General features: G+C 54.2%; 1 protein-coding gene across 1 annotated transcript; it reads left to right on the top strand.

The window, feature by feature from the left end:
- Window positions 1-219: 219 nt before the first annotated feature.
- Window positions 220-11,966, top strand: Rhbg (Rh family B glycoprotein). Its single transcript, XM_051157454.1, has 10 exons — window positions 220-460; window positions 6,685-6,871; window positions 7,289-7,439; window positions 7,541-7,688; window positions 9,270-9,436; window positions 9,674-9,811; window positions 9,965-10,098; window positions 10,586-10,707; window positions 11,669-11,742; window positions 11,872-11,966. Exons 1-10 carry the CDS (start codon window positions 283-285, stop codon window positions 11,938-11,940), a joined length of 1,368 nt encoding a protein of 455 aa, XP_051013411.1. The 5' UTR covers window positions 220-282; the 3' UTR covers window positions 11,941-11,966.
- Window positions 11,967-22,965: the final 10,999 nt, after the last annotated feature.

Genomic DNA, 22,965 nt, shown 5'->3' with positions numbered 1-22,965 from the left:
ACCTGGTTTGAGAGGGCGAGTCGCTTTTCTCCTCTCACCACCCTTCTGGCAGCTGAGGCCACGGATGGGGAAGCTTACACATCACCTAAACCTCAGCAAGACCATGGGAAACAGGACCTGACCTGCGGGGCTGGCTAGTCCTTGCCAGCTTCGAGCTGCGGGGTGGGGCTGCCCTAGGCGTAGCACGGCCCCCGGGGGGCGGGGCTTCACCTGTGCTGCTGTGGCTGGTGTCATCTTAGCTAGCACAGCCCTGCTGGAGCCCGGGACAGCACAGCCACGTCCATGGCCCGTGCTCCCCGCCACCGGCGCCTGGTCCTGCCGCTGCTGTGCTTGCTCTTCCAGGGCGCCACCGCCCTCCTCTTTGCGGTCTTTGTCCGCTACAACCGCGAAACCGACGCTGCCCTGTGGCACTGGGGCAACCACAGTAATGTGGACAACGAGTTTTACTTTCGCTACCCAAGTAAGTGCGGGTGAGGGCGTGGGAAGCAAGAGACTCCAAGTCCCCGGGTGTGTAGGAAAAAGGCGTTTGAATGACGTGGGTACGCCTCCCGTCGAGATGACGGCCAGGGCTTTAAAATAGCCCCCTTTCTCTAGTGTCCCTCTGTTCTAGGCAGTGCTGGGGATGGCATGTGCTCTAACTCACGCTGAGGAGAGGTAAGGCTCAGTCAGGGTCACACAGTAAGGGGAACTGGGGTTCCAATGCAGTTGTAAATAGGCCCAGTGTCAGCCAGTGTCTCACCTTCTACTGGGGGCTAATTTGGCTTTGTCTAGGCGTCCAGCTTGACCACAGGAAAAAGAATATTGCTGGGACTCCCAGCTAGGTTGCTAGGGAAGGTGATGGAGAGTTAGGTATGAAACTCCCACATGTGCGGGCATCTAACATTGGGTTCAGCCCTTATGTTCAAGGGTCTGAGAGTGAGACTTCGCCGGCTTGCTAGAGTCAAGGCCAGCATGAGGAGGGCTGGGGGCCTGGGGGAGTGCTTGGCAGGGCACAATTTAAGGTGGCTGTGGTGTGCCCATTACCATGCACCATGGGTCACACGGATGGATGGATAGGGCTCGCACACCACAGACTCCTTGACTACTGACCACTTACCTCCTGACAAGGTTCTGGATGGGGAGGCAACCCCCAGATGAAAACCAGGCATCTCCCTCAAGGTTGTAACTGAGGCACTGGACATCTGGGACCAAGCATACTGTCCCTCCCACTAGTGCCCTGGTCAACCTCTTCTAATCCCAGCTCCCCACCCAAGGAACAGGAAGAAGCTAGGTGTGGTGGCTCATTCCTATAATCTCAGGTGCTGGAGGCAGGAAGATCTAGAGTTCAAAGCCAGCCTTGGCTACACAGTGAGCTTGAGACTAGCTTGAGCTACACAAAACCCTGTCTCAAACCAACCAACAAACAGAAACAGACTCCAAAAATGAATAAGGGGAAAAACGTCTCAGTTTGAAGGACATACAAATAAAACAACAAGACTATTAGCACCCACTTTCTACAACTGAGCTGGTGGCACGCTGTCCCCACCTCACCCTGTCCTGGTCCCAGCACTGGGGACATAGCAGGCTGAGGGAGATTTTGGACTGTGGCAGGAAACATCTGAGCCCCAACCAACCACAGGACCCCCTTCCTTCACCACAGCTATAGCAGGGGGCAGCGCTCAGGCCATGGAAGCTAGGGTCAAAACCGAAGCCCTAAAGCTGGCCATAGGCTGCTGGCCTAACAGTCCATAGAAGCTGGGAGCTGAGAGGAGCTGAGGTAGAGAAATGAAGGAGGTGAGCTTCAGTTCCCTGCCTAAGTGGGTCAGAAACAGCCGCTCTTAGGGCTCCAACCTTGCCGGATAGTTCCAAAGCCTGCAACCCTGCCTCTTACAGCTGGGGCAGTGCTGAGCTCTTCTTCCCAAGAGGGCAGGGCAGCAAGGACCAAGGCTGAAATACTGCCTCCCTACCCTGGTGTCCTATCTCTGTGGACTCTGACCCTGCTGTTTGGGGAAAGCTAGGCAGGAGGGAGACGTGAGGTTCCTAAAGCCTGAGGCTTTGATGAGCCGGGTCCTCTCACCTGTTCCTGTGTCCAGAGGAAAGGGTCAAGGCCACAGGGCGGGTGAAAAAAACCACCCTTTGATTCGGAAGATGAAAGAGGTTTATGGTTAGTAGTGACTGGCCAAGGCCTCAGGCACGGTTGCCGTAAGGGGTTATCTGTCAATGGTGACTATCTACCCCGGATAGATAGGACAGGATGGGCCCTCAGATTCTTGGTCCACCTCTCTAGATCAGACGTAGGCCGAGAGCCAGGAAGGTCACTCACCTACCCAGGGTCACATGGCAGGTTACCAAAAAAAAAAAAAAAAAAAGTGGGGCTAGAACCAGGCCTCTTGGCTCCCCTTCTAGAAGCTCCTCACATTATCCAGGCTTTCTCACAGTATAACCCAGGTTAGTCTCAGACCTACCATCTTCCTGCCTCAGTTTCCCAAGTACTGGGGAACACAGGTGTGAACCACCGTGGCCGCCCACAAAACTTCTTATTTTACAAAGCAAGTGATGTGAAGTAGTAGAGGGGAAAGAGCCACAGAGCAGCAAAACGAGAGAAAGCGTTCTGGAAAAAAATAAAATAAAATAAGGGTGTCCTCTGCAGAGGCCTGACTCGCAGTAGGGACTTGTCCTAGAGAGAACCAGAGAGGAGGCTGGACTGAGGCCTGCCATGGGAGGGTTCGGCCTGTCCCCCGGAAGCTGGGGTGGGTGGCAGCTCCCACTCCCCTCCTCCTCATGACTTATATCCACCCTTTCAGAGGAAGCACCTGAGGTTTAGAGAAGTCTCAGGTCATGTGTCCCAGGTCACAGGGTCAGCCACATTGGATGCCAAAATGGCAGCCCTAACCATGGGCTTGCCCAAATCGTGCCCTGTCAGGGGGAAGCTGGAGAGGGAAGGAGGGCAGTGGTGGCCCCCAGAGGCCTTTGTTTGTTCTGTTGTTCTGTCCTTTGTTTTTTCCTGAGATAGGGAGTCATATAGTTCAGGATGGCCTCAGATTCATTATGTAGTCAACTCTGGCCTTGACCTTCTCGTCCTCCTGCCTCTACCTCTTGCATGGTGGAATTACAAGTGTGTGCCACCATGCCTGGCTGGGATTGAGTTTTCAGTGCAAACAGGAGCATTTCAAACAAGCTCAGAGCAGCTGGGAGACGTTGCCTTTGAGGTGCGCCACCCAGCCCTCTCTGGTTTCTTGCTGACCTTGAACAAGAACAGAAAGAGTTCCTCTTCCATGTTTGAGCAAGGCAGAAAGGCAGCCAGAGATGCCTGAAAGACCGTAAGCTATCCCGAAGTGGTGTTGCACGCCTTTAACCCCAGCACTTGGGAGGTAGAGGCAGATCTCAGCCTGGTCTACAGAGTGAGTTCTCAACTACATAGTGAGACCCTGTCTCAAAACAAACAACAAAGCAAAACTGCAGGCTCCACCTGAGTTCTAAGTGCACCTCTCCTCTCTGTTGTGCATATGGGGATGGAAGCCAGAGGCCTCCTGACCCCAAGCTGTGGACGGAGCAAGGCGCTGATAGAATGGACAGCCCCCAAAGAATGAAAACTTTAGCTTCTCTTGGGGCTCCTATTTGTACCCCAAAGTTCAGTAGCAGCTTTCAGCTTGCTGTGCCTCTAGAGGGAGATCAAACAACACAAAACATGGGCTTGAGAATCTGCCTCTTCCTATGAGAAATTCAAGGTCAGCCACAATAAAAATGTATGCAAGTTGAATATCATATGAAAATCCTTAGAGCCAGAAGTGTTTTGGTTTGGGGCATATTTATGTACACATATTGAAATATCTTCAGGATGGAACTCATGTCTAGACAAGCAACCCATAGACCTCCTATGCACCGTATGACTACAAACAGCCTGAAGGTGATTGCGTGCAGCGCATTGAAGTGAGCCTGTGTTTTGAGTAAAGCCCATCGGATGAGGCCCCGGGTGGGTATAGAATTTTCCACTCCGGTATCACACTGATGCTTGAAAACTTTCTGATTCTAGAGCAAGCTGAGGTTGCCAGTTTGGATAGGGAACTTGCAAAAGGAAAGACAAGCAGAGAAACCAAGTGCAACATCTGAGGTGAGAGTCTCGTGAGTGTAGATGCTCAACAGCTGAAACTTTACGACAGCTCCAAGCTCCCAAGTTGCCAAGGAAAAGGTCCGTATGAAAGAGTTCTGCAGTAGCTTCCCCTGGGCAGGCTCTGATTCTCCACCCATCTGACTCCACCCGTGAGAGCAGGAACTGACTTCCGGGTGGCAGCTGTACTCCAGGAGCCCTGTCTGCAAACGTTTGGCACATCTGTTGCTTGCAGGTGGGAGACAGACATCCCAAAGGAAGTGACATTCCTCAGGCCTAGAGAAGAGAAAGATTGCATGGAGAGCATGAAAGAAGTATGAAAGTGTGGTGCTCCAGTGAACGTGTGCTGCTCCAATGAAAGTGTGGTACTCCTTGTCCCCAGATATTTATAGGGAAGGGCAGTCTTACAAGCTTTCTACTGGTGGATTTTGTGTTTGGTTGTTCATATTTGTTTTGTTTTGTCCGTCTGTTTAAGACAGTCTCATTATGTAGCCATGGCTGTCCTGAAACAAACTATGTAGAACAGGCTGGGTCTTGAACTCACAGAGATCTGCCTGCCTCTGCCTCCCTGAGTGCCGAGATTACAGGTGTGCTCCACCACCGCCCAGCTTGCTCATGAGTTTTTGGAGACAGGTTCTTACTCTCTTGGCTAGCCTTGAACTTGGGGCGCTCCTTCTTTGGCACCTCTCCAGTGCACAGGCACCGGGCATCAATGCAAACCATTCACCTTTTTAAAGAAAGACCTCTCCTGTTTCTTTGGCTGTGCTGCTGCTGCAGGCCACCTGGATTGAGCTTCTAAGCAATTCTCTCATCTCCTCCTCCACCTCACTGTAGGAGTGCCGGCCTTATAGATTTAGCTACTGTATCAGGCCTTTTACGTGCGTTCTGTGACCATCAGGCTGGCTTGTGTGGCTAATGCTTTGCTTTCTATCCATCTCCTAGATCCCTTAATGCTGGTCCTATATAACTAATTACTTAACAAATAATTTACTTAAATCTTATTTTCAAAATAACTATATTATTCATATTGGCGTTTTATGCAGAAAGCAAACAGGAAAGGTCTCACGTCTTCCAGTCTATAGGCCCCACTGATACTCTCCATAGTTTAAGTAAAACTGTCCATACGTGGTCCTCACACTGTGTGCTCAGCACTTGAGCATTTGAGGCAGGAGGTCCAGCATCTGACTCTGTCTTAACAGAGCAAGTGTGATGTTAACACAAAAAACTTCAGTGTGTAGGTAAGAGGCAAACGGAAAGGCAGTCCTTTCTGTTAGCATCTAGCAGCCCTGCTGGCCTGCCTGCTTAGCAACCTCTGATGTCATCACTTGCAGTGGCCAGATGTGCACCTGATATTAAAAAAAGACTCTCTCTCTCTCTCTCTCTCTCTCTCTCTCTCTCTCTCTCTCACACACACACACACTGTCTCTTTGGCTTTCTCTCTGTCCCCCTGGGGCACCCCTCCTTTTTTCTCTCCCCACACTTCTACAATAAACCTCTCCATATCAGATCTGTTGTACCTTTTTCTGTTATATTTTAATGATTACACCCTCTCCTGAAGACACCAAATGACATGCAGGTCATTGCAGGGGAGGGTCACTGCACTGAGCTTTACAGCACCAGTAGTCTTGCCCCCCCCCGCCCTTCAGTTCCTTTGGAGGGGGTTGTTAATCCCTGTTAACAATTCAAAGCCATTTCCTTAATTATTTTTCTTTTAAAATCTCAAAACAGGTGGGTATAGACTTTGAAAGAAGAGAGATGGAAGTCTGACGAGACATTTTGGGGCTAGGGTGATGGCTCCGTAGGTAAAGTGCTTGCTGGGTTCAGATCCTCAGCACCCGAGTGGAAGTCAGGCATAGCAAGGTTCATTCATGACCTCAGAACTGAGAGCAAAGAGGGACAGACCCCAGGGCTAGCTGGCTGTCCCCTCTGGTCACGTTGGTGAGGTCCAGGTTCACCGAGGGAGCCTGTGTACAAGGCGGAGCGTGGTGAAGGAAAACACACCTACCTCTATCTATAAGCACACATGTATCCATGTGCACGCACACACAAACACATGAGAACATGCACACAGTGTACACAGAGGGAGAGAGGGAAGGTAGAAATCACCCAACGTCTACCTCTGCCCTCTTACACACATACACACCTGTGCACACACTATACGCAGATGGAGACCGGGGGAGGGGGGACTGGGGGGAGGGACTTTCCAGAAGAAGGGCAGAGAACCTTGTGTGTAGAGGAGACAGGGGTGTGGCAGCAGAGAGAACTGGCTTAACTTCGTACTCAGGTGAGCAAATGGGTCAGGTAGAAGGTGAGCTGATGCTGCAGCAAGAAACCCTAGTTCTTCTTTTGGGGGGAGTAGAGGGGTGGAGGGGGGGAGAACACAGCAAGGTTGGCCTGGGCCTGCTGCACCATGCTGGGTGTTTTGTTCCATCCACTCAGGGGTGGGAGGCCTGGGGAATTCTACAAGCACGGTACTGCTTCAAGGCAGTCCTGGCTAGGGGAGCCGGACACTGGCAGGGCATCAGATGCTTGGTGGGCAATGACCAGATCACACTTCCCTCCTCTGCTTCTCCTATCCCTGCCCTGCTCACCCACAGGCTTCCAGGATGTGCACGCCATGATCTTCGTGGGCTTTGGCTTCCTCATGGTCTTCCTGCAGCGCTACGGCTACAGCAGCGTGGGCTTTACCTTCCTCGTGGCTGCCTTCACCCTGCAGTGGGCCACACTGGTCCAGGGCTTCCTCCACTCGTTCCATGGTGGCCACATCCACGTTGGTGTGGAGAGGTGGGCAGTAGTAAACCCCTGCCTCCCCCAAACACCCTGCTCTCCGAAGGGTACCAGCTCAAGCCCTGACCCCTGCTTTGCCCCATAACCACCTTCTCCAGGCCACTGTCTGTCCTCACTGTCTGACCTGTGTGCCCGCCACACTCACACACCCTCCCACCAGGCTTCTGAAGCCAGTGAACGGCTCCTCCTGCCTGCTGCATCTTCAACCTAGTGTGTTTAGCTCATCACTTCACGGGGCTTCCTCCCTCTTCTCCAAGTGTGGGTGGCACTCATCTGATACCCAGGGAGAGGTGCCCTAGGGCTATCTCCCTTCACCTTACCCTGCATGCCCCCCACCGCACCCCCCTGCTTGATGGGGCCCTGAGAGCCATTTTGGAACCCCTTTCCTGTCCTTCCACTCCTCCTACCCTGCAGCTTGATCAACGCTGACTTCTGTGCGGGCGCTGTGCTCATCTCCTTCGGGGCTGTTCTGGGCAAGATTGGGCCAGCCCAGCTGCTGCTAATGGCCCTATTGGAGGCAGTGCTGTTTAGTGTCAACGAGTTTATATTACTCAGTCTCCTGGAGGTAAGTCTGGCCAGGCTAGGAGTGAGGCCTGGGTCCAGCTCTGAGATGGGGGGGAGGGGGTGGGGCGGGGGCTGCCTCACCACCTCTATCCTTCTTCCCAGGTGAGAGATGCTGGAGGGTCCATGACCATACACACATTTGGGGCCTACTTCGGGCTGTTCCTTTCACGGGTCCTCTACAGGTCCCAGCTGGAGAAGAGCAAGCAACTCCAGAGCTCTGTCTACCACTCTGACCTCTTTGCCATGATTGGTAAGGCCTGCTGAAGTGCAGGGGCACGGGGCTGTAAGGCCCCATGCCTTAGGAAGTTCTCCTGGCACTGCCAGCCATCCTTAGGGGCCTGAGGAGCCTGAGATCCACGCTCATCATGGCCCCTAACTTAGGACTCAGTGTTGGGGTGCATATGCCCACACCAGGCCCTGGGGCCTTTCCAAGTCCATCTCAGTCCTATTTGAAACCTTCCTGGGCTATGCAGTTCACGTGTGTGGAGCCATCCCTCATCACCCTGCACAGTCTCTAATCTTCTTCCTGTGCCCCGGCTAGCTCTAAGGACACACCCCCAACCGCCCGCAACCAGCTCCCCCAAAATAGCCCTGTCAGACAAAGAAGCCAGGGCCCTGGATCACCCCAGGCAACAGGAGGGCCTGTTTCCTCCAGGTTCCCACCTCTGTTGTCCTCTGTCCTCTCTACCCTCACGGCCTGCCATCTGGAGCCCCGTGCTTCTTATGGGGTGTTGAATAGGACCTTTAGTCCCCACACTTGCCTAAGCAAGGCTGGATGGCTGGCTTGACTTTCTTACCCACTTTAGGCTCACTGCGAAACAACTGACCCCTCCTTGGCCATAGCAGCCCTTCCTGTATGACGTCTCTAGGTGAGGGGAGGGAGGCCCCCCCCACCCGGGCTTCTGAAGCCTGAGAATGGGGCATAGCACACTGAGTAGGCCCTCGTCTTGAGACAGCATTAGGACTTGAAACCAAAGCGAAGGGTACAGGTTACACACACAGGCTCCTGCCTTGCTGGCCCAGTCTACAAAGTCCTAGTCTCTGCTTCCCCCTCTGAGATTAGTCTGTAAGACTTAAAGCAGGACCTGTTGGTGGTGGTGTGCGCCTTTAATCTCAGCATTAGGGAGGCAGAGGCCGCTGGATCTCTGAGTTCAAGGCCAGCCGGGTCTATAGAGTGAGTTCCAGGACAGCCAGGGCTACACAGAAAAACGCTGTCTCAAAAAAAAAAAAAAAAACAAAAAACGAACACACACACACACACACACACACACACACACACACACACACAGACACACTTGAAATAGGGATCTGCTTTTTGCCCAAGTGCAGAGCAGGTGCCCCGCCCCAGCCCAGCTTTGGTAAACAGGCTCCTGAGGTCTGTAGGGACCACCTTCTCGAGGATGTAGCTGGATTGCCACAGCGCCATCACCTCCACAGTATATCAGTGCCCACATCTGCTGTCCTATAACAGCCTCTCCCACTCCCCCACCCCCCGCCCTGGCCAAGACAGGGTTTCTCTGTGTTAGCCTTGGCTGTCCTGGACTTGCTTTGTAGACTGGGCTGGCCTGGAACTCACAGCGATCCACCTGCCTCTGCCCCGCCCCCCCGAGTGCTGGGATTAAAGGTGTGCGTCTCCCCCGCCCCTTCTTGAGCAGTTAGGCCTGCTGAGCCCTGACGCAAGCATTTATAGGCATCATACCCTCGACTCTCACCACAGGAAGACACTGTTTTATCAGTTCCAGGGACTGGTGAGGAAGCAGATCAGTAAGACCCGATCTGCAGTGCAGCGCCCCCTGGTGACAGATGCTCATTTCGGCTACCCACTGTTTAGGGACCATCTTCCTGTGGATTTTCTGGCCCAGCTTCAACTCTGCGCCCACGGCGCTGGGGGATGGGCAGCATCGGACAGCACTCAACACGTACTACTCGCTCACTGCGAGCACCCTCAGCACCTTCGCCCTGTCAGCCCTTGTCAGTGGGGACGGACGGCTAGACATGGTATGGGGAGATGTCTAAGAGCCTACATGGAGGTCCCCAGGGGCAAGCTCTGAACCTCCATCTGCAATCAGGGGGAGTGGTGTTAGAGCAGGGCGGGAGAGGAAATTAAAGCTGGAGAGTTGGTGGCGAGACGACTGAAGGAAAGAAACAATAGATGCCACGGTTGTGCGTGGGGCGAGGATGTGTATGGGTGTGATGACGCTAATAAGATACTTTGCCCTTTTTTTGTCTCCTTAGGTCCACGTCCAAAATGCAGCACTGGCTGGAGGTGTTGTGGTCGGGACATCAAGTGAAATGATGCTGACACCCTTTGGGGCTCTGGCAGCTGGCTTCCTGGCTGGGACTGTCTCCACGTTGGGGTATAAGTTCTTTACGGTATGGTTGCTTCTCAGGACCTGGGTAAAACATGAGAGAGGGAAGGAGCCTGGACCGGGGACACAGGATTCCCAGCCCTTCTGCGACTTCCCCACCAGGTCCTGGATAGGGATAGGTGGATTCCTTGAGCCTGTTATCCATCCTGTCCTCCAGCCTGTCCTCGAATCCAGATTCAAAATGCAAGACACGTGTGGTGTCCACAACCTCCACGGGATGCCAGGCATACTGGGGGGTATCCTGGGAGTCCTGGTGGCTGCGCTGGCCACCCATGAAGTTTACGGAGATGGGTGAGTCCTCCCTAAGCCACTCCCTTCTCCTCTGGGAGCCAAGGGCGGGGGGGAAAAAAGGTACCTCTTCTGTTCTCATCCATCCATTTGGCCATAAACCCAACCATATCGTGAGAGCGGAGGACCTGCCCAGGCCTGGCCTCTTGGTGGTCAGTGCTGCGAATGGTCACTAAGAAAACAATTTCAAGAGCGTCAAGCGTTCTTTCAGCACCAGTAAGAGATAGTGACCTTTGGGATCTACGGTTCACACCGTGGGCTAGGAGTAGAGCAGGCAAAAGGAACCTTGGATTGGGTTCTGAAAGGTACGTGCGTGGGGTTGGCTGGCTTAGGAGAGGAGGCTGCTTGAAGTAAATCCTGGCTGAGCAAAGACTTGGCTGAGAGACACTGGGGGATCCCTGGACAGCCTCTGACTGCCCACGAGCATGAGTGCCACAGTGACCAACCCTGGCTCTCCTTACCCATCTTTCCCTGTCTGGTCTCCTGTCAGCCTGCAGAGTGTATTTCCACTCATGGCCGAGGGCCAGCGCAGCGCCACGTCTCAGGCCATGTATCAGCTCTTCGGAATGTTTGTCACACTGGTGCTTGCCTCTGTGGGTGGCAGCCTTGGAGGTGAGTGGCTTTTAGCTGGGCAGGGTGTCAGGTGAGAGCTCCGAGGAAGGGCACCCAGGAGGAGCGGCAAGGGATACCGTGTCTTTCATGCAGGCTCACTTCTGCCAGGGTCCTTTCAGAACACCTGACTGTGCCAGTGAGGTGGGCAGCAGGACCTCTGAGTGGGGAAGTCTGGTGTGAGACTGTACCCTCCAGATGGAAGGAAGGGTTATGTGACTTTCTTCTGCTGCTCTCTTGTGCCACTAGAGGGCACTTCAACCCCAGCTGCCAGTTCAGCCACCACCTCTGAGCAGTAGCAAACCTAGCTCATCCGGGACAGGACCACAAAGCCTTCTGCAGAAGCTATCTGCTTACCTGGCTCTCGGTGGGGCAGCCCTTCCTGATATCTGGCTTTAAGAACAAAACCTAATGCTGTAACACCGCCCGCCCCCTCAACCTTCTGAAAATTTTATTCTCTACGGTTGGTCTAGTTCCCCAGGTCGTGTTTTATGCAGTAAAGATCCCCTGGGTCCCTTCACTGTGGGAGTCCACAAAAAGATCAGCAACTAGCTGGGCACGCCTTTAATCCCAGCACTCAGGAGGCAGAGGCAGGCGGATCGCTGTGAATTTGAGGCCAGCCTGGTCTACAAAATGAGTCTAGGACAGCCAAGGTTACACAGAGAAACCCTGTCTCAGAAAAACAAACAAACAAACAAACAAGATCAGTAACTATGCTTTGTGATAGAATCATAATACGGCTGCAAACAGCTTTTACCAGCTGGTTTCTTTGTGGATCACTTGGGGTGGAGCCTCCTTGCAGGGCTGTACCTTCTCAGAAAGGTGACACTCCAACAGCCCTTGGCATAGGCTTGAGTCGGTGTTGGCCTCAAGCTTACCCAACCTATGGTCCTAGGTATCAACCTCCCGCCTGGGCCTAGGTAGGGACAGAGAAACCTTACACATCTTTCCCGATGGCCACCAGGGCTGCTGCTGAGGCTGCCCTTTCTGGACTCCCCTCCAGACTCCCAGTGCTTTGAGGACCGGATTTACTGGGAGGTATGGCTTCCTGACCCTCCCTCTCCGCTACCTTGCCTTACCTCTGGCCTACCACTTGCCTTTTCCCTTGTCTGTGGGCTCCTTCTCAGGCCTCCTGGAACTTTTCCTTCTCCCCTCCCTGCCTTGCAGGTCCCCGGAGAAGAGGAGGCTGAGGTCCAGATGCCTCTGAGGGCTGAGGAGCCAGACACCCAGGCCTAACTGCTGCCAGTGTGACCCTGTCCTCAGAAGAGATGAAGGCTCCCACCAGGCGTGACACTGTCTTCCAGGAAGACAATGTCTTCTGCCAAGAGCTCTTCCTCTGCTCGCTCTTGTTCCTGCTGAGCAAGGAAGTCCGGAGCCAGAAGGAGCCTGCCGCCCCTAGGCAGATCCCCATTAGCTTACACCCATGGCCACGAAATCCCAAAGCCAGCCCCAGGTGACTGCTGCCCCTCTGGCTACTGTTACCCAGTTCCAGTAACACCTGGACCAGGTCCGCTCTGGGTGGTAAGCTGGGCGATAAATTGCACCATCACCTAGCCTGGCGGTGGTGGCACACGCCTTTAATCAGGAGGCAGAGGCAGGTGGATGGCTGTGAGTTTGAGGCCAGCCTGGTCTACAAAGTGAGTCCAGACAGGCAAAGCTACATAAAGAAAACCCTGTCTCGAAAAAAAAAAAAAAAAAAGAAAAAAAAAAAAAAAAAAAAAAACCACCAAAAACCACCAAAAAACAAAAAACCCACTTTCTGTTTGTGCCTCTTCCCTTTGACTCCTGAGGCCACAGTCTTGCGGTAATCAAAGGCATTAGTGTTGACAAACCCTTCTCAGGTCCACAAAAGGCCAAGGCCCTGCACCCTATTGCGTATGCCCCAACTGGTTCCATCCTTTCCAGGAGAGGGCCATTATTATCCACAAAGTCGGTATCTATTTTAGCCATCTGATTGCTGCCCGCTTCCTGGACCTTCCTTAACCATTGCTGCCCTGACCCTTAGCTGGCGGCTCTCTACTGCTGAGCAGCATACAAAGAGACTCAAGAAGGGCATGATAAGGAGCGGTCAGCCACTGAACCTCAGCAGCTGGAGGCAGTTGTCACCTGATGCCAGTTCACGGGGGCCTGGGCCCCGCGCATGAGAAAGGCAGCGGGGCTCCTGTTGGTCTGGATCGCTTGGCCACAAGAGGGCGTTCTAAAACCAGACAAAGATGCCAACTTCAAGCCTCACCCAGGTCCTTCTTGCTGCATCAGCGTTGGTCCTCAGGCACCTGTGCTCTAGGCTGTCCAGAGTGCCACCACGTCAACATGTTAGGTGATGCCAGCAACTTCATATCTAGTCCCCCTCACAGAGACTTCATCCCTTCAGCAGGTGGGAGCCCCTTCCCAACGAGGGACTGGGACCACCCCCTTCCTTCCTCACTTGATCTGCCAGGGGGCTTCCTGGCCCTTCAGAGCTAGGAACCCAAAGAGGAAGTACACATCTGGCCCCAGCCCTCAGAGAAAAGCAAAGCTGCCCAGTGTGTTCCTGGGCTCCCTGGTACAGCTGGAGGTGGCAGTGGGACAAGCTCTCTAGGGAGCTGTCCGCTTGATCCCCTCAGCCTTCTCCCCTCCGTAGTTCTTTGCCCATTGCTGGCTGGGTTAGGTGGCCTGGAGGATCCCAAGATGGAAGCAGAAGGCTCCCAGTCACTGGGGGAAATAAGGTGGCATGGGGGGGGATTGTTCTTCCAAGACTGGGAGAAACCATCTCAATCCAGGAGGCGTCCTGGCCAAGGGATGTTGGAGCCCTTTTCCCCATACAGCAATTGCTCAGTCAGCTTCTAGTGGCAAAAGGCTGCTGGTCCCAGGATGGTCTGAGTTCTAAGCTCATCACTGCCACAAAATCCCCACGTGCACAATGACGTGGACTCCACCACAGGGGCGGCACCCTGGTCCGATGCTTTAGCTTAAGCCTTTAAAACCACAACTTTGGGTTTTCTTCTCTCTCTCTCTCTCTCTCTCTCTCTCTCTCTCTCTCTCTCTCTCTCGTTTTTTTTCAGACAGTTTCTCTGTGTAACAGCCCTGGCTGTGCTGGCCTCAAACTCACAGAGATCTGCCTGCCTCTGCCTCCCAAGTGAGTGCTGGGATTAAAAGCGTGTTCCACCGTGCCCTGCTACAACTTTGGTTTTTCAACTGTGTATGTTTTCTTTCCCCCATTTGCCTTAAACACAGGGGCACATGGTGGGTCCTGCCGAGTGTTCCTTTTCACCCGCTGTAGATTCATTCCAGTGAGGGTTTGAAAAGGCAGGAAAGTCCGGTCTCTTTGGAGCCCCTTCCTCTTGCCAGGAGCCCCAACCTCATCATCACTGATCGACCTCACCTCTTGGTGGCCTATCTATTCAGGATGGGTCAACAGAGTGACAATGAGGAAGTGGGGGGGGGGAGGATGCCAAGGACAGGAGCATGTCATCCCTCAGGACAATGAGGCCTCTGCTTCTCAGGCCCAGCCCCTCTGATCAGTATACTCAATGAAGGACAAGGGTACCCTCGCCTGCTCATGAACTCTGTCCAGCCCTAGTCCCTGAGCCCTGGGAACAATGATGGATCCTCACCTCCTGCCTGCTTCTGGAAACTGGATTGAGGCGTTGCAGAGAGTCCCTCACTGAGGAACGCTCCTATTCTGGCTTGGCACACTCTGTGTGCACTCACAGCAAGGACATGTCCAAGGACACCAAGCAGGAGGCCGGGACCTTACGGTGCTCTAGCAGCTGCCCTTTTTGGTGTCCGGTGGGAAGCTACCTGGCCCGGAGGGACCTGGGACAGGCCCGTCGAATTGGAATTCGCGTCACGGCGCGGGGCGCTCCTTGGAAGAATTAGACACGGCGCGGCATCCGAGGTGCGGCCCCGGTGGCCGCCGTCGCCCTCCCTCCCCCGGCGGCTTTGTCTGGCGCGCTGCGCCCACCGCCCGGCGCCCCCTTGCGCAGCCAACAAAGCGGGCTACTGTCCCCGGGCCGTATGCAAATGCTCCAGGCGGCCAGCGCCCCGCCGCCGGCTTCCAGCTTGAAAGGGTCGGCCGGGCAGGGGGCGGCCGCGTTCCCGGGATAGAGCACCATTGTCTGTGCCGTCCTTGGCGAGGGGACCTGCACCGGCTTCGGGAGCTTCGTCTTTGGGGGGTCAGATCGAATAGGCTCGCACTGCCCCTCCTCCCCCGACCCCCCACGCAAGCCTCCGTGGGCAGGTCAGACGTCTGAGCCACAGTAGCTGGGGTTCAAACCAGCAGCCATCGGTTCTCATTGCTAGCCCCACTTATCCCACCTCTGCCCTCCTTTCCCACACATCACGTTGGTCCAAGGGGAGTCTGGGGCCAGTTCTCTTTCTGTACTCAAGGTGAGCCCAAAGCAGAGCAAGTTACAAGGCTAGATGCCCCGGTGGAGCTTCTGTGATAGGGGAGCCCTACAACTGCTCAGGCCGCCTTCTTGCCAGCCACCCCTTTAGCCGGCCTTTTAAACTGGAGGACGGATCAGCTAAGGCAAAATTTAGATAAACTCCAGTGATGCTGGAGGTGGGAGAAGGGAGCCTGCAGCCCTCCACCCAAGGCCAAAGAGGGATGTTCAGCCCAGAGGACATCCTTAGTGAGCAGCTAGAACGCACCACGTTGGGCAGTACAGCCCCTACCTACCTCCCAGGCTGCAGACTCAGGCTCAAGATTTCCTGATGCAGGCAGAGTCCACCTTTCTTTTAAAAAGCTCCTATCAAAGACTTACTCAGGTGAGAGCCACTGAGCTAAGGGGCAATTTGGAGAGAGTCCTCGGCTTCTCAAGTATAAACACTTCAAGATGTGTTAATAGCGTCAGGCAGAGTTAATCAGAATAACCCCAAAGTGAAAAGTGTCCCAGGTGTGTCAGCTTGTACCTTTGATCCCAGCATTTGGGAGGTAGAGGCAGGTGGATCTCTGTGAGTTCGGAGACAGCCTGGTCTACATAGTGAGTAGAGAAAAAGAAAGGAAAGAAGAAAAGTGTGCCAGGTGTGGTGGCGGATATCTGCACTCTCAGCACTTGAGGTGTTGAGGCTAGGCCAGTCTAGACAACAAAGCATGTTTCAGGGCCATGTAGGATAGGGGATTCTACCAAATGAAAAAGAGGAGCATCTGGGATTTCTACAGCACTGAGCAGACAAGCCCCGGTCCCTACTGAGGAGAGAGGGAGAAGGTGCTGGTCTCCCAGGAAATCTTGGGGGTGGGGTGGGGAAAGCATCCTCAGTTACTACTGGACTCAGACTGTTCCTTCCTGCACTGCCTGTTTCTGGGGTAGCATTTCAGGCACTCCAGAATGGGTGGAAAGTTGGCCAGGGGACCAGGGGTAGAGGCTGTAGCATTTCCTGGTGTCAGTGGGGCAGGCAGAGAGCTGCACTCTAGTGCCTTGGAAAACCAGTCCCCCTGTACAGATCTCCGACCAAACTCAACCGTCTCCAAAGTTAGCCCCATGTCAGCAGCTACCTCTGGAAGAGGCTCAAAAGCACAGAGGAAAAGGTCCCCCAGGGCCCTGCCCCTGACAGACAGGTGCTTCCCAGAGGAACTACCAGGTGGTTTCTAAGACCCCTTGCCCTGCAGGCCCTCTCTCTTTCCCGGTCTGCAGTTCCAGGGCTTTCTGGGCAGGACCCAAGGAGGCCCCTCTTGGCGCTGAGGCTGAGGGGAAACAGCCTTTGTTGTGCAGCCCCCCCTGGACCCTGAAGTTTCACTTTCCCACCCTGCTTTGGCTAGAGAAGCGCACCCCCCAGCCCCGCCTCAGCACCCCTCCTTCCCTGCTCAGCACCATCCATCTCCGTCTCCCCAGAGCAAGGAATGTGGCTCGGGACACTGTGGGATTTGTTCCCAATTCCCCTTCTAGTTCATTTCACCCGAGCTTTTTACAAACTGGCCTCCATCCCATGGCCACTGTCTGGGTTTTGGTTCTAAAGGAGCAGACAGAGGCCCCTCCTCCCCACAATTCCTCAAGCTTTGCTTTGCCCCCAACACCACAGAGGAGGCTGCCAGGGAAGGTCAGGGAACCCTGGGGGTGGGGGCAGGGTCCCTCAGACCCCAGCTCTACGCAGACACCCAGCACTATGGTGATGTCTGCCTATGTTATGACCCAGGCTATGTCCTGTCCTTTCTGTTCACACTAACCCAAGCCCAGCGCTTCCTTGGCAGTCATGGGCCTCAGCGGTGTTGAAGCAGCCCACTGCTAGTGTGCCACCTATTACCCTATTGGCCAGGGGCTGAGCATGGGGCACTGCCCACCTGCTGTCCTATGACTGCTCTCTCCAGGATTGCCCAGGGCCTCCTTCAGGCCTTGCTAGCTGAAGGTTGGCAGGTACAGTCTTAGAAAGCATTTAGTGAACTTTCCTTAGAAGTGGAAGGGACAAGCTGTATTTCCAGAAGCCACCCCCAACCCTCATCCCGGGAGGGGGGGGGGTCCGCAGAGGTCAGTGAGTGGATCTTTCTTCCCTAGGATAGCGGGGGTGGGGGGGTGGGGTGAGCACTCTGGACGTGGAGACTCTGGTTTGGAGGGGCCTTGGGTGTGTATCCTAATGTCCTCCACTGATCTTGGCAACTCTAACGCTCTGTGCCACCTGCTCTGGTGTCCTCATGCTGGCTTCTTTCTTTCTTCCCTGGGAGACACATGTTTGTATTTCAACAGTGGATTTTCAGCCCCTGGCCTAGGAAACCATCTCAGTGGGACGGCGAGATAGATTGTAACGGACTTGGTGACACACCCGACAGCTGCCTGGTACCTGATGACCACCAAGCCCCCACGATGCGGCTGGAGGAGGTGTGTAGAAAGGAGACTTCCAAGGAGCCATCCTTCCTGTCCCCAAAACGGAGGAAGCCTGCTCCTGCGCATTTGCACATCCCTTTCATCTTCACGTGGAGTGGTTTGCACTGCTACACTGCTGCACTGCTGCCTGCTGCACTGCTGCACTGTGCTGGGCCAGGACTCACTGCTGACAGACAGAGGCTTTTCCTGCAGGGCCTTCCTTGACCTCCAGCCTCTGGATAGCACGGGAAAGAGTAGTGGAGCCCTCTGGCTTGAGTGATGGGGCAGAGAGGCCGCCTGCCCTCAGCTGGAACCCAAGGGCGTGGGAGAGGCCTGCCACACAGGGCTGAGCCCTTGCGGGGGCCATCTCTGGAGGCTCCCAGTGGGCCTGTCTGGGTTTCCCTGAGGGATCCCTTGACCTCTGCACCTCTCTGCCCCCCCTCTTGTGCCCATCCCCCACTTCCCTGAGGAGCTTCAGGGTAGTGCAGGGGAGCCTGCCCACACCTGCTCGCCCCAATCTTCTGGCCAACTGAACATAACTAGAGGATCTTGATTTCTTGCAGCTTTCAGGAGAGGATCCACCCGAGGGCCTCCGTCTCCTTCCAACCCAGGGAAAAAGTCCTGAAAACAAACTCCTGCAAGAATCTTCAAGGAGGAGCGACCTGTTAGAAGGCCTTTAATCCTATAATCCCTGTCAAATGGGCCTTGAGACGCTAATGACTTTCGTAATTATTCCCTCCTATTTTCCCATAGCCATGAGGACTTCTCTCTGAGGACTTTTGAGCAGAGAAAAAATTCTGAGTGGGGTGTTGTGGAATGAATGGTTCTCCCCCCCCACCCCCCCACATCAGCTCTGAGGCCCCAAGTGGCTGGAGAGGTGGGGGAAGGGCCAGGAATGTCCCAGCTGGGGTGTTAGGCTTCTCATGGCTGACAACCCGGGGTATAAGGCACAGTGGCAGTGGCGGGTTTAGGACAATGAGGCAGTTGGGGTCTGCTCAAGAGAGCCAGGTGTGGGACTGGGGTTCCCTCAACATGAATGGCCCATTATCCTGCTAGAGGACAGGAGTTGAGGGTCTTTTTGTGTCCTTCCTCCCTATAATCACCCTGGGAGGGAGGTGATGGTGAAGAGTGCCTTTAATGCTTCCCTAGAGAACAGTTGGCCATTCAGGCCTTTGGCCTTTCTTGTTTCCAGCACTCTAGGATTCAGGGGTCTCTTTAAGTGGGGGCTGAGGAGCAGCAGACATGGCCAAGGTCTTGGCTTAGGCCCCTCCCCTTCAGTGTGGCCTTTTTGGAAGACAGAACACTTTCCCAGCTACCTACCACCTTAACCTGGGCACCCAGGGGGCCTCCTCTCACCTCTTCAGTCACAGTTCCTAGTCGGGGTGGCATGGGGTGGGGGTGGGGGTCAGCTCTACCTGGGAGCTGACGTTTGACTCTAGCCTTGGTCTGCTTTAAAGCAACACTCTCTTAACAAACTCCCTGTGGTAGGATAAGGCAGCAGCCCTGCCTTCTAGAGCATACTCTGTCAGACAGGGTGGAGGGTCTGAGCCTCCAAACACCAAGGAAGGCATTTACATAGCCTTTGTCCTGTTCCTTCACCCCAAATCGCTGCCCAGTTCCCTTCCTGGGATCACTTGGGCTTTGTTGTAATCATACCCCCATGACCTAGGGATGTGCTTGGAAAGCAGAGGGGAGAAGAGGGGTACAAAGGCGGCTGTGGGCGCTAGCCAGCCGGTAAGTGGGTACATGGAGGTACCTGCACTATTCTGGTTTTCTTGTGACTCACCAAAAGTTCCCTCAAGAAAAAGCTAGATAAAATCCAACTTCCCTTAGGTATCTCACTTTAAACTACAGCTCTCCAGCCGGCCCTCCCCCGCCCTGCCCTCCTCTCCCCTGCACTGTTTTCATCTGGTGTTCACTGCCTGTGTCATTTTGATCATAAGTCAGAGGTCACGGGGTCTGGTGGCACAATCCTGTACAAGCCACTACCCACCCACCCCTACACCTGCCACTCTGGGGGATTAGGGAGGCCTGGCTGATCTGCTGACTGAAGGCTCTTGCAGAATTGCTTCTGAGCAGGGAAGGGGCTGTGAGTCCTTCACATTCTTGGCCTGTGGGCTCCATAAGTACTTGCCCCCCCTGCAAGCTGGAGGGCCCTTCTCCATGATTCTGTCTGGGCTGGGCCCCTAAGTGTCCCATTTTGCACTACTTCTCACTCTGTCAGGCATCCACAGCCACTGCGTCCTGTCCAGGGTGGGGGTGGGGGCGCTGGGTGTGAGGGCTGGTGCCACAAGGCTTCTTTATTCTCTGCAAGAGTGATGGAGAGGAGTTCCTGGCCTGGATCAGCACGCTGTGTAGGGTTGCTCCTGCTTAATACCAATCATAAGAGCCACCATTTGTGTGAGTCCTCAGTTCCCGCCCTGCACTGGATCAAATGACTCACAGACATTAGCTTAGTTTGTTCTAGGAGCTCTGAGAAATATGTACCGCTTCTGTTCCCATTTTTCAGGTGAGAAAGGTAAGGCGGCCTCCCCGGTGGCGATTCTTTGTCTTCAGCTCAGCTGTGTAGACAGAGGAAGGGAAGACTGCAGTGTGTCTTGAATGGAGGTTCAGAAGGGGGGAGTGGCACAGCAGCTTACTGTCCTGTCCCAGGGCAGCAAGCCTTCTTCTACAAGGCTTACTCCCCGCTCCCCAGGTAGGGGCTCACACACCCCTCTATCTGTTGTCTGCCCCTTAGGCTGGTACTGGGTGCTTCTCCAGAGACTCGCCTGGGGAGAATCTGGGTGCCCACCCAGAGTGCCTACCAGAGAGGTTGGCGTGGAGCCCCGGGCCTGAAAACTCACAGGAAGATGTGGGAAGGTCTGTGATCAGGGCTGAGGCCTAGGATGAAGCAGGTGCAAGGTGATGAAGGGGGGAGGGGCAGGAAGAGAAAGGCTAGAAACATTCAGGTTCCTGCGCCCCCAAAGCCAGAACAATAATGAGGTATATTCCTCCTCTTCCTTTCCTCCCCCTCCTCCTCTTTTTTTTTTTTTGTAGGAGAGCAAGTGTAAATTTATTAAGGAAAAGTGAGAACCAAGCATGGGAGGGGGTCCAAGAGAAGAGGCCCTTACTGGACCTCACTGGTTCCTTTCAAATCTGAGGGTCTCTGTCTGACGCCCTGACCTTCACAGCTAAACTCTAACTTTCCCTTTAAAAAAAAGTTTTTATTTTTGTGTATTTATCTTGAGTCAGGGTCTCACTGTGTAGCCTTGGGTGGCCTGGAAATGCCTAGATAAACCAGACTGGTATCAAACTCACAGAGCTCTGCCTGCCTCTGCTTCCTGAGTGCTGGGATTAAAGGTGTGTGCAACCAACCCCAGACTACTTTCCTTAATCTTAAAAAAACAGAAGAATGAAGAAACCACATTTTAAATTAAACTGAGGTTGGAGTGTAGCTCACTGGTAGAACACTGGACTGCCATGCTCAAGGCACAGGGTTCCATCTCTGGGACAAAAGAACAAAAAACCCCAAAAACCGTGTATATTCCCGAATGACCAACATTTCATATGGAACAGAAGAGAGCACTATACTCCTGATTCTCACGGAACCCCCACAACTCCTGCTCCCAGCCTCTTAGTTATAAAAGGAAGCAGTCACCCCATGACCAGGCCACCCATGTGTGACCTGGACGTGTGGGAAGTGGTCACTAGTGCTCAACTCTCACGCAGAGAACCCAGCAGGCAGAGAGAAGACTCCAGATGAGTCACCGGAGCAGGGGCTGCGCAAGTTTGTTAGTGGGCAGAGAGATGACTGTCCCATCTCCACCTCTGTGTGTGCGGAGGTCTTCAGGACTCAAGTGTCCTTTTGGTGTGTGGAATAGAGGGGGCATGGAGACTGGCTGAGGCGGACTCCCACAGCCGCGCTCTGCTCTCTCAGCACCTAGAAGAGGATTTGACTAGCTGTCCCTTCCTAGGAAGAAGGAAGGCTCTGAAAGGGGCCAGCCCTGGTCAGAAAGACCCCTGGTATCTACTTGGCTAGAGGGTTGGGCTGGGTTTGGGGTAGGGGGTCCTCTGACTCTTGTATATGTGTTTGGGAGAGTTGGATAAACTGCTAAGGCTTAGAGCAATGCTGACACTGAGCACGCGCCCAGTCAATGCAGCAGGTACAAAGAACTCTCCCCTGTCTCACTACATACTTGGTGGGGACCTAGACTCCCGCACAGCCTTGCCTCCCACTGGGCTCCCATAGGCACAAGGTGTGTGGGGGTGGGGGGGGTGATATTTGAGTCTCTTCGAGTGAGGAAACAGACCCTCCTGACTGGCCCCTCGCTTCTGCACCTTCTCACTCACCTCCCTTGAAAAAACACCCCCCCCACTCATTACAGCTGGGGGCCCTAGCTTACACCCTGCTAAAGGCAGCAAGCAATTAGATCGTTAGCACGTTAGCATTGGGCCCCAGCCCACCTGCTCCAGTCCTGTCACTTTGTTTCGACTCTAATCCCTTAATCTCCATGGCAGGCTGGCTCTGGGTTTTTGCCCTGCAGAAGAACCCCTTCCCTCTTTCTCTTTCCCCAATTAGGGGCCCCTCTCTTCACAGAAAGCCCTTCTCAGCTAAAGAAGAATTAATATGCTGTGCTGTCTCTGGTCCTGAAACGGATCCCAGGAACCACTTTAGTGCACCTAGAAGTCTTTCTACAGAGGAAGCGGCCAGCCTGTGACCTCCTGACCCCGGCACAATAGTTAGGATGTCTACTATAGCTCTTTCCTTTGTCCCTTCTTGTCCCAGTTTCTCTGAGTTCTCTGGAACTCTCTTTCCTTGGCCTTTTCCATAATGACTTCTATTTTCCTTTCACCTCACCCACACTGCCTGGGCCAGGAGCCATCAAGACCTGTCTGTCATAGTGGAACTTAGTCCAGAGTTCTGATTGCATAGATACCTCCTATTAGTGGCCCCATACTGATGCCCAGAAAAGTCGCAGAAGCTCCATGGTCCACGGCATTTTTTTTTTTTTGTCCCTGGAGTTGCAAGCAGAGCAGAGTTGGGTGGAGGGTCAAGGTGACCCAGCGTATATTCCTGTCAGAAGGTTTCCTGGGAAAGGCCCATTACTAACCAGCTTACACATGCCTTGTTTGTTTCCAGAGTCACAGTCAGTGCTGGGGGCTTCCAGGGCCCTGGGGCAAGAGTGTCTTCTCTAAGATGGGTGGGCTGAGGTTGAGCAGAGCCGGGCACCAATGCCCAGCTGCTGTCCGGCGTTCCCACAGCTCTGGTGCCAGTGTGTGAATGAGAAGGTACGGGGAGGGTGTAGGAGATGGGACTCCCCACCATCTTTTGGCTGGGATTACAGCCAAAACCCTGAGGCTCCAGGAAGTGCTGAAACTGGGGGAGCAGCCACAAGGGTAGGTGGGGGGTTGGCTGGCACCTCCCAGGAAGGAGAGAGTCCAGAGGGTCTGGCATGGGCCAAGCCTCCTGCAGGATGAATGGATCACAAGGGCCCTCTCTTCCCCA

This window comes from Acomys russatus, chromosome 15 (assembly GCF_903995435.1).
Source record: "Acomys russatus chromosome 15, mAcoRus1.1, whole genome shotgun sequence".
Taxonomy (NCBI): Eukaryota; Metazoa; Chordata; class Mammalia; order Rodentia; family Muridae; genus Acomys; species Acomys russatus.
Note: the sequence above shows the minus strand (reverse complement) of the source record. Positions and strands in the feature narration are given on the sequence as shown.